Source organism: Eptatretus burgeri, chromosome 5 (assembly GCF_056783735.1).
Source record: "Eptatretus burgeri isolate ZD-2024b chromosome 5, Ebu_testis_v1, whole genome shotgun sequence".
Taxonomy (NCBI): Eukaryota; Metazoa; Chordata; class Myxini; order Myxiniformes; family Myxinidae; genus Eptatretus; species Eptatretus burgeri.
The window spans coordinates 35,865,730-35,878,849 of record NC_140965.1 but is presented as its reverse complement, the minus strand read 5'-3'; the positions used below and the strand labels follow the sequence as shown (position 1 = coordinate 35,878,849).

The 13,120-nt window shown below is 41.7% G+C and overlaps 1 protein-coding gene across 4 annotated transcripts in view; it reads left to right on the top strand.

The window, feature by feature from the left end:
* LOC147026226 (NIPA-like protein 3) overlaps positions 1 to 13,120 on the top strand; it is an 89,885-nt gene that overhangs the window by 30,363 nt on the left and 46,402 nt on the right. For all 4 annotated transcript variants that reach the window (XR_015058172.1, XR_015058171.1, XM_085881428.1 and 1 more), the window contains exons 7-8: positions 10,608 to 10,743; positions 11,111 to 11,199. Coding sequence is in view for 2 of the 4 variants with exons in the window: in XM_085881428.1 (XP_085737554.1) it covers positions 10,608 to 10,743; positions 11,111 to 11,199 (225 nt within the window). In the remaining 2 variants the exon portion in view is untranslated. The remainder of the gene's footprint in view (positions 1 to 10,607; positions 10,744 to 11,110; positions 11,200 to 13,120) is intronic.

Genomic DNA, 13,120 nt, shown 5'->3' with positions numbered 1-13,120 from the left:
GTCCATCCATTCATCCATCCATTCGTTGTGTTCATTGCGTTTGCCACTTGCGCTGGCACGGAGACTGCGTTTGTGCAGCCCATGCACCGTTGTGGTTCACTGCGTTCATTTAAAAAGGGAAGGCCTTGGACTGCGAGTGAGCAGCCGGCCACATTCCCCGTCACCTGCATTGTTTGAGCCAGAGACTGCATGCGAGCAGCCTGGCTCCCTGCTAACTGCTTTCTTTTTGCAGAGTTCATTGATCCTGGGCCATGGTTTAGTGTAAAATTTGTAAGTTAAGGTTAAGATGTACTGTACATATGAGTGCGCCCCCGGCATGTCTGTCTTAGTGCCGGCAATTTTATTTAAGTCGTCCGTGTGAGTGGGTTTGTTTAGGTAGTTAGTCAGCCCTCAGGTTATTTATTTTGGGGACACGAATACCATGAATGTCGCACTCAGGGATCTGTAGGTAAAATGTACTAGGGGAGAACTACACATGATGGCACACGAAAATTTGACGACTCGGGTCGAGTCTGTAAAAAGGGGCGGGGGTAGTTTTGTGGTTGAGGAAATTCGCAAACCACCATTCAGGTCCCGTAGGTGAGATATCTCTGGAAGTATATGTGTAGTTAGCCCCAAACCCGTTGTTTAGAGGGAATAAATGTCATTCATTCGGGCTGCGACCCTTCAAGATAGCCGTTTTTCTGTTCTATCTTTATTTTGAGCCAACCACGTCTCAACAACCGCTTTCACACAACAACCACCAACTGCAACGCCGCTTCACAACAACAACAACGCCAACAGCCACGACCTTTACCGTCACAACTCGCTCTCGCAACCATCGCATCACCGCCATTCCCGCGCCGCTTGTGGGCACCGATCCTGGACTCGTACAGGGCGCGCACCGAGCAGGGGGTGCAAAAAGCGGCCTTCCCGAGAAATCGGATCAAGAATGATTCACGCCCACTTCTGTTCCGTCCTATCAGCGAGCGTGGGGCGATTTGGCCCCGCCTCCAGGCGCGTCGGAGTATAATCAATATATGCAGATTCGGGGATCAGGAATGATTCACGCCCACTTTTCCTCCGTCCAATGGGCGAGCATGGCTCCGCCCCCGAGCCGATCCTGATCCAAAAATCTGCATATGATTTCTCCTGTCGGACTATAAAGCACCGAGCGCGGGGCGAATTTGATAGAGTTGAGAAGAGGGAAGAGTTGGAGAGTTGTGGCGGTGGCGAAATCAGTCGAGAGAGTGTCTGTCGGGGTCCGGAGAGTCTGGAGAAGCCAAGGAGCTTTGTGGAGGTCTGCGCTCGTGTCAGAGTCGGGGAGCTGCGGAGAGGGGAGGCCGGGAACGCGGTCGAGGTCGCATTGGCGTCGCTCATCGCGGGACCCAAGCCAGCCAGATATCCTCTTTCCCCCGAGCATCAACAACCCCCCCCTGTTTCGCCCCGCGCTGAGATTATGTGAGAAGGGGGCCCCGTTCCCACCCCATTCCAGGCAGTGCCGGCGAGGCCCGCGGAGTCGCGGCGCCGCCGCCATTTTGCGGCTCATCACCAGACGGGTAGGCTCGACGCGGTCTCGGCCCCAGGCCCGTCTGCCCCCTTATCGTTGAGGGTGGCCCCTTTTTCTTTTGCTTTGGAGTATATGTGTTGTCGGCGCCGTCTGTGAAGTAAAACTGTGTAAGTGTTGCCGTGTGCTCGCATAGTCGGTAGTAGATCTGCATTGTGTTTCTTTTGTTGCAATTGCTTTTGGTGCGTAATTGTTGTTTCTTCTTTTGTTACATTTGCTTTTGGTGCATAATTGTGGTAATTGTATATGTGTGCTTTCCGTTTGCCGCGGAATAAATGTGCTTAATGTTGAACTGTTTCTCCCGTTTCGCTTCGTCTTTTCTTTAATTGAATCTCCATCTTACTTCACGTAAAGGGTTGGTCGTGGGCTAAATACGCCCGATAATTAATCGGAACCGTCGAGGTTGACGATAACACTGCTCGGTTATCCCGATAGTATGGAACGGGTCGCTTAAAGTGGCCCGTGTCCGAAGTCGACCTGCGGCGAGGTGGGATCGCCCGGTCTACCCTCCGTGTGGGTACTTAGGTAGGTCGAATTTGGCGAACAACCCTATCCCACGCGGGGGGACGATTGGCACGATCGTGGTGAGGCCGAAAGGCCCACCCGTGACTAGTTCCCGGCGTTAGTCCGAGAGGGTCTCGACGGGATTGTCCGTCCGGTGGGCGACGTGCCGCGATTCGAGTTACGTGGCCACCAGCACGCCGGCGGGCGCGAATCCGCAACAATATATATATATATATATATATATATGTATAAAAAATATATATATGTCGGGAATCGTACCTTTTTCTATTAGCTTTGCTTTTCCAAGTCATTATGTTTTTGCAGGCTTGGTGTTAATCAAACTATACTCTTGGCTGGCTGCTTGGGGAAAAAGGACAATTAGAACAGTGTATGCAGAAAAATTATTATGATTGACCTTGAGTAATCCAGAGGAGCATTGTGGGAGCAAGGCGAGGGAGTGAACCGTTATTTCCTCTTTATCTCTACTTATATTTCACCATTCTTTTAATGAAATGAGCCAACTGCTTGCAGCTGGTGAGGTTTAAAGGACAAAATGTGAGATAAACATTTTTCCAAAGATGAAACCGAGTACATAAGGGGGTGATAAAACCATCTCAGGCAGTGGCAGCACCCTCCCAGCATATGTTCCTGGTGTTGCCATGCTCCTTGCGCACGTACCTTGGTAAATAATAAACAGCATTTCTCTCAAGTACATCATCTATATGCATATATATATATATATATATATATATATATATATATATATATATATATATATATATATATATATATATATGTGTGTATATATATATTTATATATATATATGTATATATATATATATATATATATATATATATATATATATATATGTGTATATATATATATATATATATATATATATATATATATATATATATATATATATATATATATATATATATATATATATATATATATATATATATATATATATACACACATATATATATATATATATATATATACACACATATATATATATATATATATATATATATATATATATTTATATACAATAGACTAGGCGTAAGTGGCACTGAGAAAAAAGTGACGACTTAGAAATGTGACGACTTACGCGTAAGCGAAAATTCATGATGACTGTGGGGTGAAGGATGAAGTCGCGCGTGGCCTGGACACATATGTGTGAGAGCCGGCTATTGTACCAAAAGGAAAACACAATCCTCGGGGCATAGGTGGGGGTGAGTTGGTGAGTTGCAAAGTGATCAAGCAAAGATGGAATTCATGAATCAGTTTATCAAAAGTAAAGATAATGAACAACTCTGTAAGACAACTCGTATACCATCGTTGATGGTATGGTGACAAATTACATGACACACAGTCATCGTGGTGATGATTACCACTCAATGCCTATGTGTAAGTGAGTGCAGTAATGTACAAAACAAGCCAATATAAAACCATGACCGGACTTCAACAGGAAGCTCGATCGATCCTTTACTTCTTGGCGAAGTAATCCGTTATGTTTGAATGCCTCAAACTCTTGGGCATCTGGTGCATGAGAAAGGATTCAAACCGGTCATTGTATTCCATGATGCTGGCTGGGCAATCCTCCACCAAAAGACAGTATCGGCCGAGTATTTGGCCGAATTGGCCGAAACCGAATATTTGGCTGAGCCGACATTTGCCGAAACCAGATGATGAGCGCGTCATCGACATCTTCAAAGGACACACATTTCACGCATTTCACACTTCCCACCGGCCTCACGATCTTCTCCACTTGTCCAAATGTCTTTCCCTTATTCTTCAAGATATCGTTCGATGTCTGCCGTTTGATGTCAAACTTCTCAGCTATGTCTGTTTTCTTCATCAGTGGACTTGCCTCGCAAAACTGGATAATGTCGTATTTTTCTTTGTAGGTTTTAGTTGTAATCTTACGCTTAGTCGCCATTGTCCTGCCTGCAGTGCGATCAACGTGTGTACGCAGTTATAAATAGCCTATCACTGGCGGTGTACACCAATGAGCAAGCATCACGATTCCATGAAATCGGGCTTCTCATGAGACAGCAGTTCCATGTGACGAGTTCGGAGTGGTAATTTACTTGAGTTTCCATTACGTGGGAATGGACAACATCTGACGACTTCGACGAAGTGACGACTTAGAGATGACGACTTACAGAGGGATGACCCTTTATTCAAAGGGATTTAACATGAAATAAATTCGGGACTTTTTGACGCTGCCGACTTAGGCGAAGTGACGAGTTACACGCTGCCGACTTACACCTAGTCTACTGTATATATGTATATATATATATATATATATATATATATATATATATATATATATATATATATATATATATATATATATATATATATATGTATATATATATATACAAATCACCACAGATTATGTCTCGCATGATGAAACCTCATAATCTGCAAACCATCCGCCTGCCACCCAGACGATTGTGCCCGCTAATACAATCGATTCAACCAGAAGGCATGTGGTGTGATCGGCGGGTAAATCGACATATTATGTTTCGCATGATGAGCACTCCCCAATCTCCAATGGACATGTCCATTGGAGATCGGGGGAGTGCTCGTCACACTGCACATATGGAGATATGTGTGTATATATCCATATACCAGCAGACAGGACATGAGTTTTGTCATTTTGGAGAGACAAGGATCTACAACATCTCTTTCAACAGTTCTTATCATCACTCGGCTCTGTCCTTTCTTCTCTGCATGAGCTGCGTGAAGCAAGACTTGTGTATCGCCTCCCTCCTGATGGCATGGCACAAATCCACCCTTGTCAAGAGCAGTGGCACCGACGATGTCTTCATTTCCCATTTCCTCGATGGTGGCCACAAATTCATTGACATCCTTAGCAAAGGAATGTTGAACACCAAGAACATGTTCGTGATGGCCTAAATCCTCCACATTGGTCTTCATGAAGGTAGCCTCAAACTCTGTCAATACTCATGCTTTCTCAGGCCCTGATATCATCCAGTGCTGTGGAGCTGCAGGATACTCAGTCAAGCCAACTGCACCACCATCAACTTTGATCATTCCATTCTGTTTTTCATGATTGTGATCCAGAGCTATCAATGAAAACAAATGCTTTGATTTCTGGATTACAAAATTACCATGCTGCAACTGTTCATAAACATTGGGATGTTTCAATGGGAGTACCAGCATATCTCATATGTATGCTGGAACCCATCGGGCATAGTTGCATTGATCCATGGCAAAAAAAAAAAAAAAAACATGGAACAAGTTGGGCAATTGTTTGCACATCCAGCGAAAATTTTCCTTTGCGAATAGAACCTATATATTGCATAACCATAAGCTCTAAATGCAATAGCCATGCAGTCCTTCAGAAAGTATTCACACCCCTTGACTTTTTCACTTTTTATTGTTACTGCCTGAATTTGAAATGGACGAAATTAAAAGAAAAAAGTCACCGATCTCTACAAAATGCCCCATGTTGACAAAGTGAAAACATGTTTTCGAATTTTTTTTAAATATATTGAAAATGACAGACAGAAATACATATCTAATTTACATAAGTATTCAGCCCCCTGAGTCAATACTTTGTAGAAGTGCCGTTGGCAGCGATTCCAGCTTCGAGTCTTCAAATGTTCCAAAGTTTTGCACATCTGTATTTGGGGATTTTCTCCCATTCTTTCTTACAGATTTGCTCAAGCTCTGTCAATTTGGGTGGGGAGCGTCGGTGAACAGCAATCTTCAAGTCTTTCCACAGATTCTCAATTGGATTCAAGTCTGGGCTTTGTCTGGGCCAATCAAGGACTTTCACATTATTTTTCTGAAGACATTCCAGTGTTGCTTTGGCTGTATGCTTGTGGCCATTGTCCAGTTGGAACGTCAATCTTTGCCGCAGTCTAAGGTTTTTAGCACTCTGAAGCAGTTTGCCTGTATTTGGCTCCATTCATTGTTTCCTCTATCCTTACAAAAATCACACTCTTAGCATGATGCTGCCACCAGCATGCTTCACAGTAGAAATGGTGCTAGATGGGTGATGAGCTGTGCTCGGTTTCCGCCAGACATAGTACTTTGCATTCAAGTCAAAGAGTTAAATTTTCGTCTAATCAGACCACAGAATCTTTTTCCTCATTCCCTCAGAGTCTCACGTGCCTTTTTGCAAGCTCCAGGTGTGCTGTCATGTGCCTTTTTATCAGAAGTGGCTTCCGACTGGCCACTCTCTCATAAAGCCTATATTTCTGAAGTGCTGCAGAAACTGTTGTCCTTTCGGTTGGTTCTCCCATCTCAACCAAGGAACTCTGTAGTTCTGTCATTGGGTTCTGGGTCACCTCCCTGTCAAAGGTCCTTCTTGCCTGGTTGCTCAGTTTGGTCTTTCCATTTCCTAATGATGCTCCTGGAAACTTTCAACATTCTAGAAATTGTTTTATACCCTTCCTCAGATCTATGCCTCCTCACAATTCTATCTCAGAGTTCTACGGACAGTTCCTTGGACTTCATGGTTGTTTCTGCTCTGACATGCACTGTCAACTGTGGGACCTGATATAGAAAGGTTTGTTTCTTTCTAAACCATGTCCAATAAATTGAATTGGCCACAGGTGGACACCATTCCAGTTGTAGACATCCCAAAGATGATCAAAGGAAATTGGATACACCTGAGCTCAATTTGGAGTCACGTAGCAAAGGGGTTGAATATTGTTGACGCAAGTCATTTTAGCTTTTCATTTTAATTAATTTGTAAAAAATTCTCAAAAAAAACTCCACTTTAATATTATGGGGTATTACATGCTGTAGGTCAGTGACAAAAAAATCTCAATTTAATCCATTTGAAATTCAGGCTGTAACACAACAAAATATAAAAAAAGTCAAGGAATACTTTCTGAAGGCACTGTGTATCAAATAAAAGGCAATGACAAATGTCTTGATCTATATGGTGTGATTAAAATTATATTCCTTTAATATTTCACCATATTTAGATACAAAAGAACATTCTAAAATGGGCATTAATTGAAGTAACGAAATGAAATGGCTAAAGGCCCGGTCACACCTTGACGTTTTAGCCAGCGATGGCAACGTATTAAAATGTATGTAAAACGCTGGCTTACGTTGAACTTTTGATGTTTTTTTTTTAAGATTCAGACGTATTCATAGCGACTTGGTCTTATGTATAACGCATTGGTAACAGACACAGAACGTTTCGTTGTGTTATAGATAACTTATACCAACGAATGCTGAACCTGTTGTCGGCCTACACAACCGATGCCCAACGATAGTCTAACTTAGGCATAGCGCGTTGCACGCATCGCCGACGATGTCGTGACGTAACCTATTAAAAGGCTGACGCACAACGATTCGAATCATAACTGCCGTAGAAATGGAAGTGTCAACATCGCGGTCACACCTTGGCGATCTTGCCAGCGTATGCCGACCTAAGAAAAATGTGTCTAAAACGTTGGGGCACGTCAAATACGGTATGACTAAGTTTGGTATACGTGAGTAGAACGCTAAAGCACGCTATCATATGTCGTAGTAAGTAGAGTACGTCAAGAAATTTTAAACATGTTCAAAATTTTACGACGTACTCGGCGTATGACACACGTTCCGCATGCGATGGGGATAAGTTTTACACACGATATGTGGACGCTTACACACGTCCACAAAGGCTACTTATAAGCTACTCATAAGTCGAAACACGTCGCGGTAATGTGTTTTTTACGCGAAACTTATTTCTAACTTATGTTTGACGTGCTTTGAACCAATTCTTTACGTAGTCCCAACACACATCGACGTATGTAGATGTATTCCAATGACGTCTTCCGGTCGACAAAAAAAAAAATAAATGAACGTGTTTCTAACTTACAACTGCCATATAAAGACGTGTTCCCAGCGGTTTTGGGAATTGGTATATAAAAATGCTGCTCATAAAAGGGGAACCCAACAGTGTTTTCGAGTCCTTTTTGAGTCGATGTCCATGTCAGCAGTAACAGTATCAGTATCAGTATCAGTATTAGTATTAGTATTAGTAGTAGTTTGTTCATGTTGGCAGTAGTAGGTGAGTGTGAGGGGAGGGTGTGGGTTATGATGGATCGTCCTTGCGTTTAACGATTTAACGATTTAAATGATAAACTCAACGATTTAAATGGCTGCATCTCCACTATTGAAAGTAGACGCTTGCGCTCAACGATTGGATTTTTTTACACTCAACGACTTTTAAACGGTACCACTCAGCTATTTTCATTGTTTACAATGAACGATTTAAATTGCTGTCACTCGCCTTTGTTTTTTGACGCTGGGGCTTGGAAATTTGAAGCGTTTCTTCTGAACGTGTTAAAACGCTCAAACTCGACTATTTTAAATAGACGCTGCCGATGGACAATTGGAATCATAGCCAAGCTAGACATCGAAGTGTGAACATCCTCGTCATGCCGAAGAAAAGTTTGAAGAATGCTGCAAATAAGTGTCCTGGCCATGGCCGTGGACGCTAACACAAGGACGATCCATTATACCGACGTCTTTCAGCCTATGAGTAACTTAAAAGTAGCGTCTGTCGATGTGTGGCAACGATTGCGTAATGTGCCAACAACACGTTAATCATAGGTTAGAAATAAGTTTCGGGTACGTTAAACATTACCTCGGCGTGTCTCAACTTATGATTAACTTACAAGTAGCATGTGTTGACGTCTGACAACGATCGCAGACCGTGCATACAACTTGTGGCCAGCGTAGCGGAATGTGTGAGTCATACGCCGGCATACGTCGTGAAATTTCATGCATGAAAAAATTTGAGGACAACCAAAAAGTACAACGTTTAAAGCCAACGTACAACGACGTATGGCAGTGTTTTTCAGCGTGCTCTCAATGTTATCAAAACTTATCCATAACGTATTCAACGTGTGCCAGCGTTTTAGAAAAAAAATTCAAAAATCGGCATACGTTGGCTAAAACGTCAAGGTGTGACCGGGCCTTTAGTATTAAAAATATTGTCGTGTCATCATTTTAAGTCATGTATAATGGTGTGAGATATAATGTCAGATGCTACGTACCCATTCAGACCAGGCGTTGTCTCAATTTATGTCGGTTCTACTGTAAGATTATCTAATTGTGCACTACCTGGTATGACCTAAATTACATAATTTGATTATTAAAACATCTTTCAACTTTACGATTTATTAAATACTCTTCTAATTTTGTTAATTTGCAAAAATATCCATCATACTGTCATACATTTCAAAAAGCCATTTTATCTTATCACATACAAGATTCCAGGTGGGTTTTGCTTTTATTTGAATGTACATATCATAAAGTACTTATGCACCAATTTTGTTGCTCCTTTCACGATTTGAACAATTTCTCTAAAATATGATGGTTATCTGCTGGACTATAGACGGATTCAGACAAAATATGGTGGACAGGTTAGGTGTGAGACCAGGATAATTCACTCCATTTTCGTGAAGATCCGGATCTGGATCAGGATAGGAGAAATTTTTTTAATTATTTTGATGATTTTTCACCATTGAGAGATTGTGCCAAAAACGATGTTTAGCATGATATTTCAAAAAGTTGTGGACGGATTTTGACAAAACTAGGTGGATGAGTTGGTTAGGTTACAAGAACAAGCCAATTGGGATTTGGTTAAGGTCCGGATGCAGATCCAGCCGATCAGTAGGATTACAACACGTAAAATGTTCAGCTTGATGGCAGTATGCACGCTACCCAGTGCCATTCTCGTTTAAATTGTTTTTAAGGTGTCAACATACACCAGTTGGGTTTATGCTCAAAATTGATATTGGGAATTGTTCATTTGATTTTCAGTGGAGTTGTTTTGATGATAAGAACCACCTTTGTGGTGGAGTACCAGCAGAGGGCAGTCACATGAGATCCTTTCATCTCCTGAAAGGAATATTAAGCCATTTATATGCATTTGTGGACTTCAAACAACCATTAGCATTCTATCAGACAAATATGCTTTAAAATGTATTTGGCTTTTTTGTTAGTGCAAAAGTATTATGATTTGATGATCTTCCTATTTAATATTTTGTCGGTGTCCCCACAAGCAACGCTGATTGTCTTGATCTCTGCTCATTACAATTCCAATGACACAATTCGGATCTAATTGTTATTCTACATGTAAGTGGTCATTGTAATATTGTCTCTCTGTTTCTGACTAAGTTTTGAATTGTCTGTTTAGGTTGTGGAATAGAATTTAAATTAATTGAAGATATTATGACATGGACCCTTATTTTACAATGATTCTTTTTGCGCCCACAGCATAACCCATGTGACTTTGTTTGCTAATTGCATGGAGATTGTCAGAATTTCCAAGAATAAATAACAATTAATAATGAGAGCATTTAAAGTATTAAGCTATGTGTTTACTTGAGGTTTGCAAAATAAGCCTTCGATGGAAAATTAATGAATGTGGTATTTCAGTTCAAGTTAATGAGATGTATTTTCTGCAGTTTAAGAAATGAGGAAAAAAGACTGTATCTGATGTGTTCAATACTTGGTTGCATTATAACAGATTTCGAGCCTAGTGTTTCTTCATTTGACTTTCAGGCTCAGTGACTGCCTTCTGCACGCGTGGCGTTATGGCTTTGGTCTTGCTATCAGCCATGGGTGACATGCAACTCACTCATTCCATGTTCTACATCCTGCTCATCTGCCTCTTCACAACTGTTTTCTTTCAGGCTGAGTGAGAATATTGACTTGAAATTCACATTAACGTGGCAACCTGCTGACTGCAGCCTGCACCTCACACCAAGCATAATAGACGAACATCAGTTTGATGCAACACCTGCATCCACCCAACATATTTTTATTTTATTATATACCACCTTTCATGCTCAGAATATATATCATGATTTATACACAAAGCATCATGTAGTTTGAGCACACCACCTTTGCACTGGTAATTTGCCATCCTTTGCTCTGTATAACGAACTCAGCCAGCCAACACTACAATATATCCATGTGTGCTAAGTGCCAGCACACATGCCAGCTTCAAAACGACACAACCTGTCACTTTCATCTCTGTATGACCTTCACTAATTTGTTCGCAGCTTCCTACAGCAAGCAGCAGAAATGTTTGGAGCATCTCGCCTTGTTGCAGGCAGCTACATCTCCATAACAGTGAGCTCGGTGTTGGCAGGTAAATAGCATTTTTAATGAGCAGTCTTTATCTTGAAACACACGAAAACATGCTTATGCACTTTGTTCTCTACAAATATCTTTCAAAGTTTTTGTGATATTGGTGGTGGTTCAAACCCCAGACAAGTCATACCAAAATTTACAATTGTACATGCTGCTTCCTTTCTTGAAGTATAGCATGTAAAAAGGATAGACAAACAAACATAGGTTGGTGACCATTGTGCAGGCTTTGATGGGCCGAATGGCCTCCTGTGTTGAAGTTCCTTGGAAAGGAATTAATATAAGACCAGCATAACCCGCGCTGTGCACGACATGTTTGGGTGGGTGTGTTTGAGAAAGGAACTGATGCGCAGAGTATCAGTAGTAATTTTACTTTAATGCAGTAAGTGAATACGATTTCACTGTTTCAGAACCATTTTATTTACTTTTATTTGTACCATGCACCTCATATGGTCTTTGAGATAATGTAAGCCGAATATCACGTTACTCGAGCGCAGAACAAAGTCGAAGATAGCGTGACACAAAATCACAAACTCGGAAATAATATATAAGATTTAGTAAAAGAACGAGAATGTATTCAAACATATAATTGCAGCTGCAATTATATGTATATGCCTGGTGTTGGTTTAATGGTTAGGGTGGTGGGCTGGAGATCTGAGGGGATCCTAGGATCGTGAGTTCAAATCCCACTTCGCTGTTGAATTAATACCAGGTGTGGTTGACTCTGCCTGCTATCCTTCTGAGGTCAGCAAAATAAGTGCCAGCTTGCTGATTCCTGTGTCGGAGTGGTGACCCATCCAGGATTGTGTCCAATAGCCAAGGAGACTACTTAGGCAGCAACAATGTTTTGCACAGAGTATGGTCCCAATAGATGGATATATATATATATATATATATATATATATATATATATATATATATATATATATATATATATATACATACATACATACATACATACATATATATATATATATATATATATATATATATATATATATATATATATATATATAGTACATGCAGCTGCACCACCATCACCCTTGATCATTCCATTCTGTTTTTCATGATTGTGACCCAGAGCTATCAAGAAAACAAATGCTTGATTTCTGAATTACAAAATTACCCTGCTGCGACGATACACAAAGCATCATGTAGTCTGTGCGCACCACCTTTGCACTGGTAATTTGCCATCCTTTACTCTGTATAACGAACTCAGCCAGCCAACACTACAATATATCCATGTGAGTATATTGTAGAAATACATATATATATATATACACATGTTGTTGTTCGTCTTTCGGCTGCTCCCATTCGGGGTCGCCACAGCGGATCATCCGTTATGATCCGCATACTGATTTGGCATAGGTTTTACGCCGGATGCCCTTCCTGACGCAATCCTGGTCGCCTCTTACGACACAGGGATAAGGATTGGGTTTCGAAATGATTCCGGGCTGCCCTACACCCTCTCATTGCGTGGCCCAGTGCAGAGCTCCCATCCTCAAGCGATCCTCAAACCCAAGCCTCCGGGTAGCCGGTAGTGACCCTCTCGGAACAATGCCGGGAGCTAGTCACGGGTGGGGGTTTAACCTCACCACAATCGTGCCAATTGCCCATCCGCGCAGGATAGGGTTGCTCGCCAAATTCGATCTACCTAAGTACCTGCGCGAATGGTCGACCGGGCGATCGTACCACGCCACAGGCCGACTCCAGACACGAACCGCTTAAGCGGTCCGTTCCGTGCTACAGTGATAACCAAGCGGTGTTATCTTCAGCCTTGACGGTTCCAATTACCGGGATGTTGCACCCACTACGAACCCGTTACGTGATGCAAGGTGGAGGGTCAATAAAAAAGGAAAAGAGACACAGCAGAGCGGGAACAGTTCAACAAGCAAGCATTTTATTCACACACACACAGACAA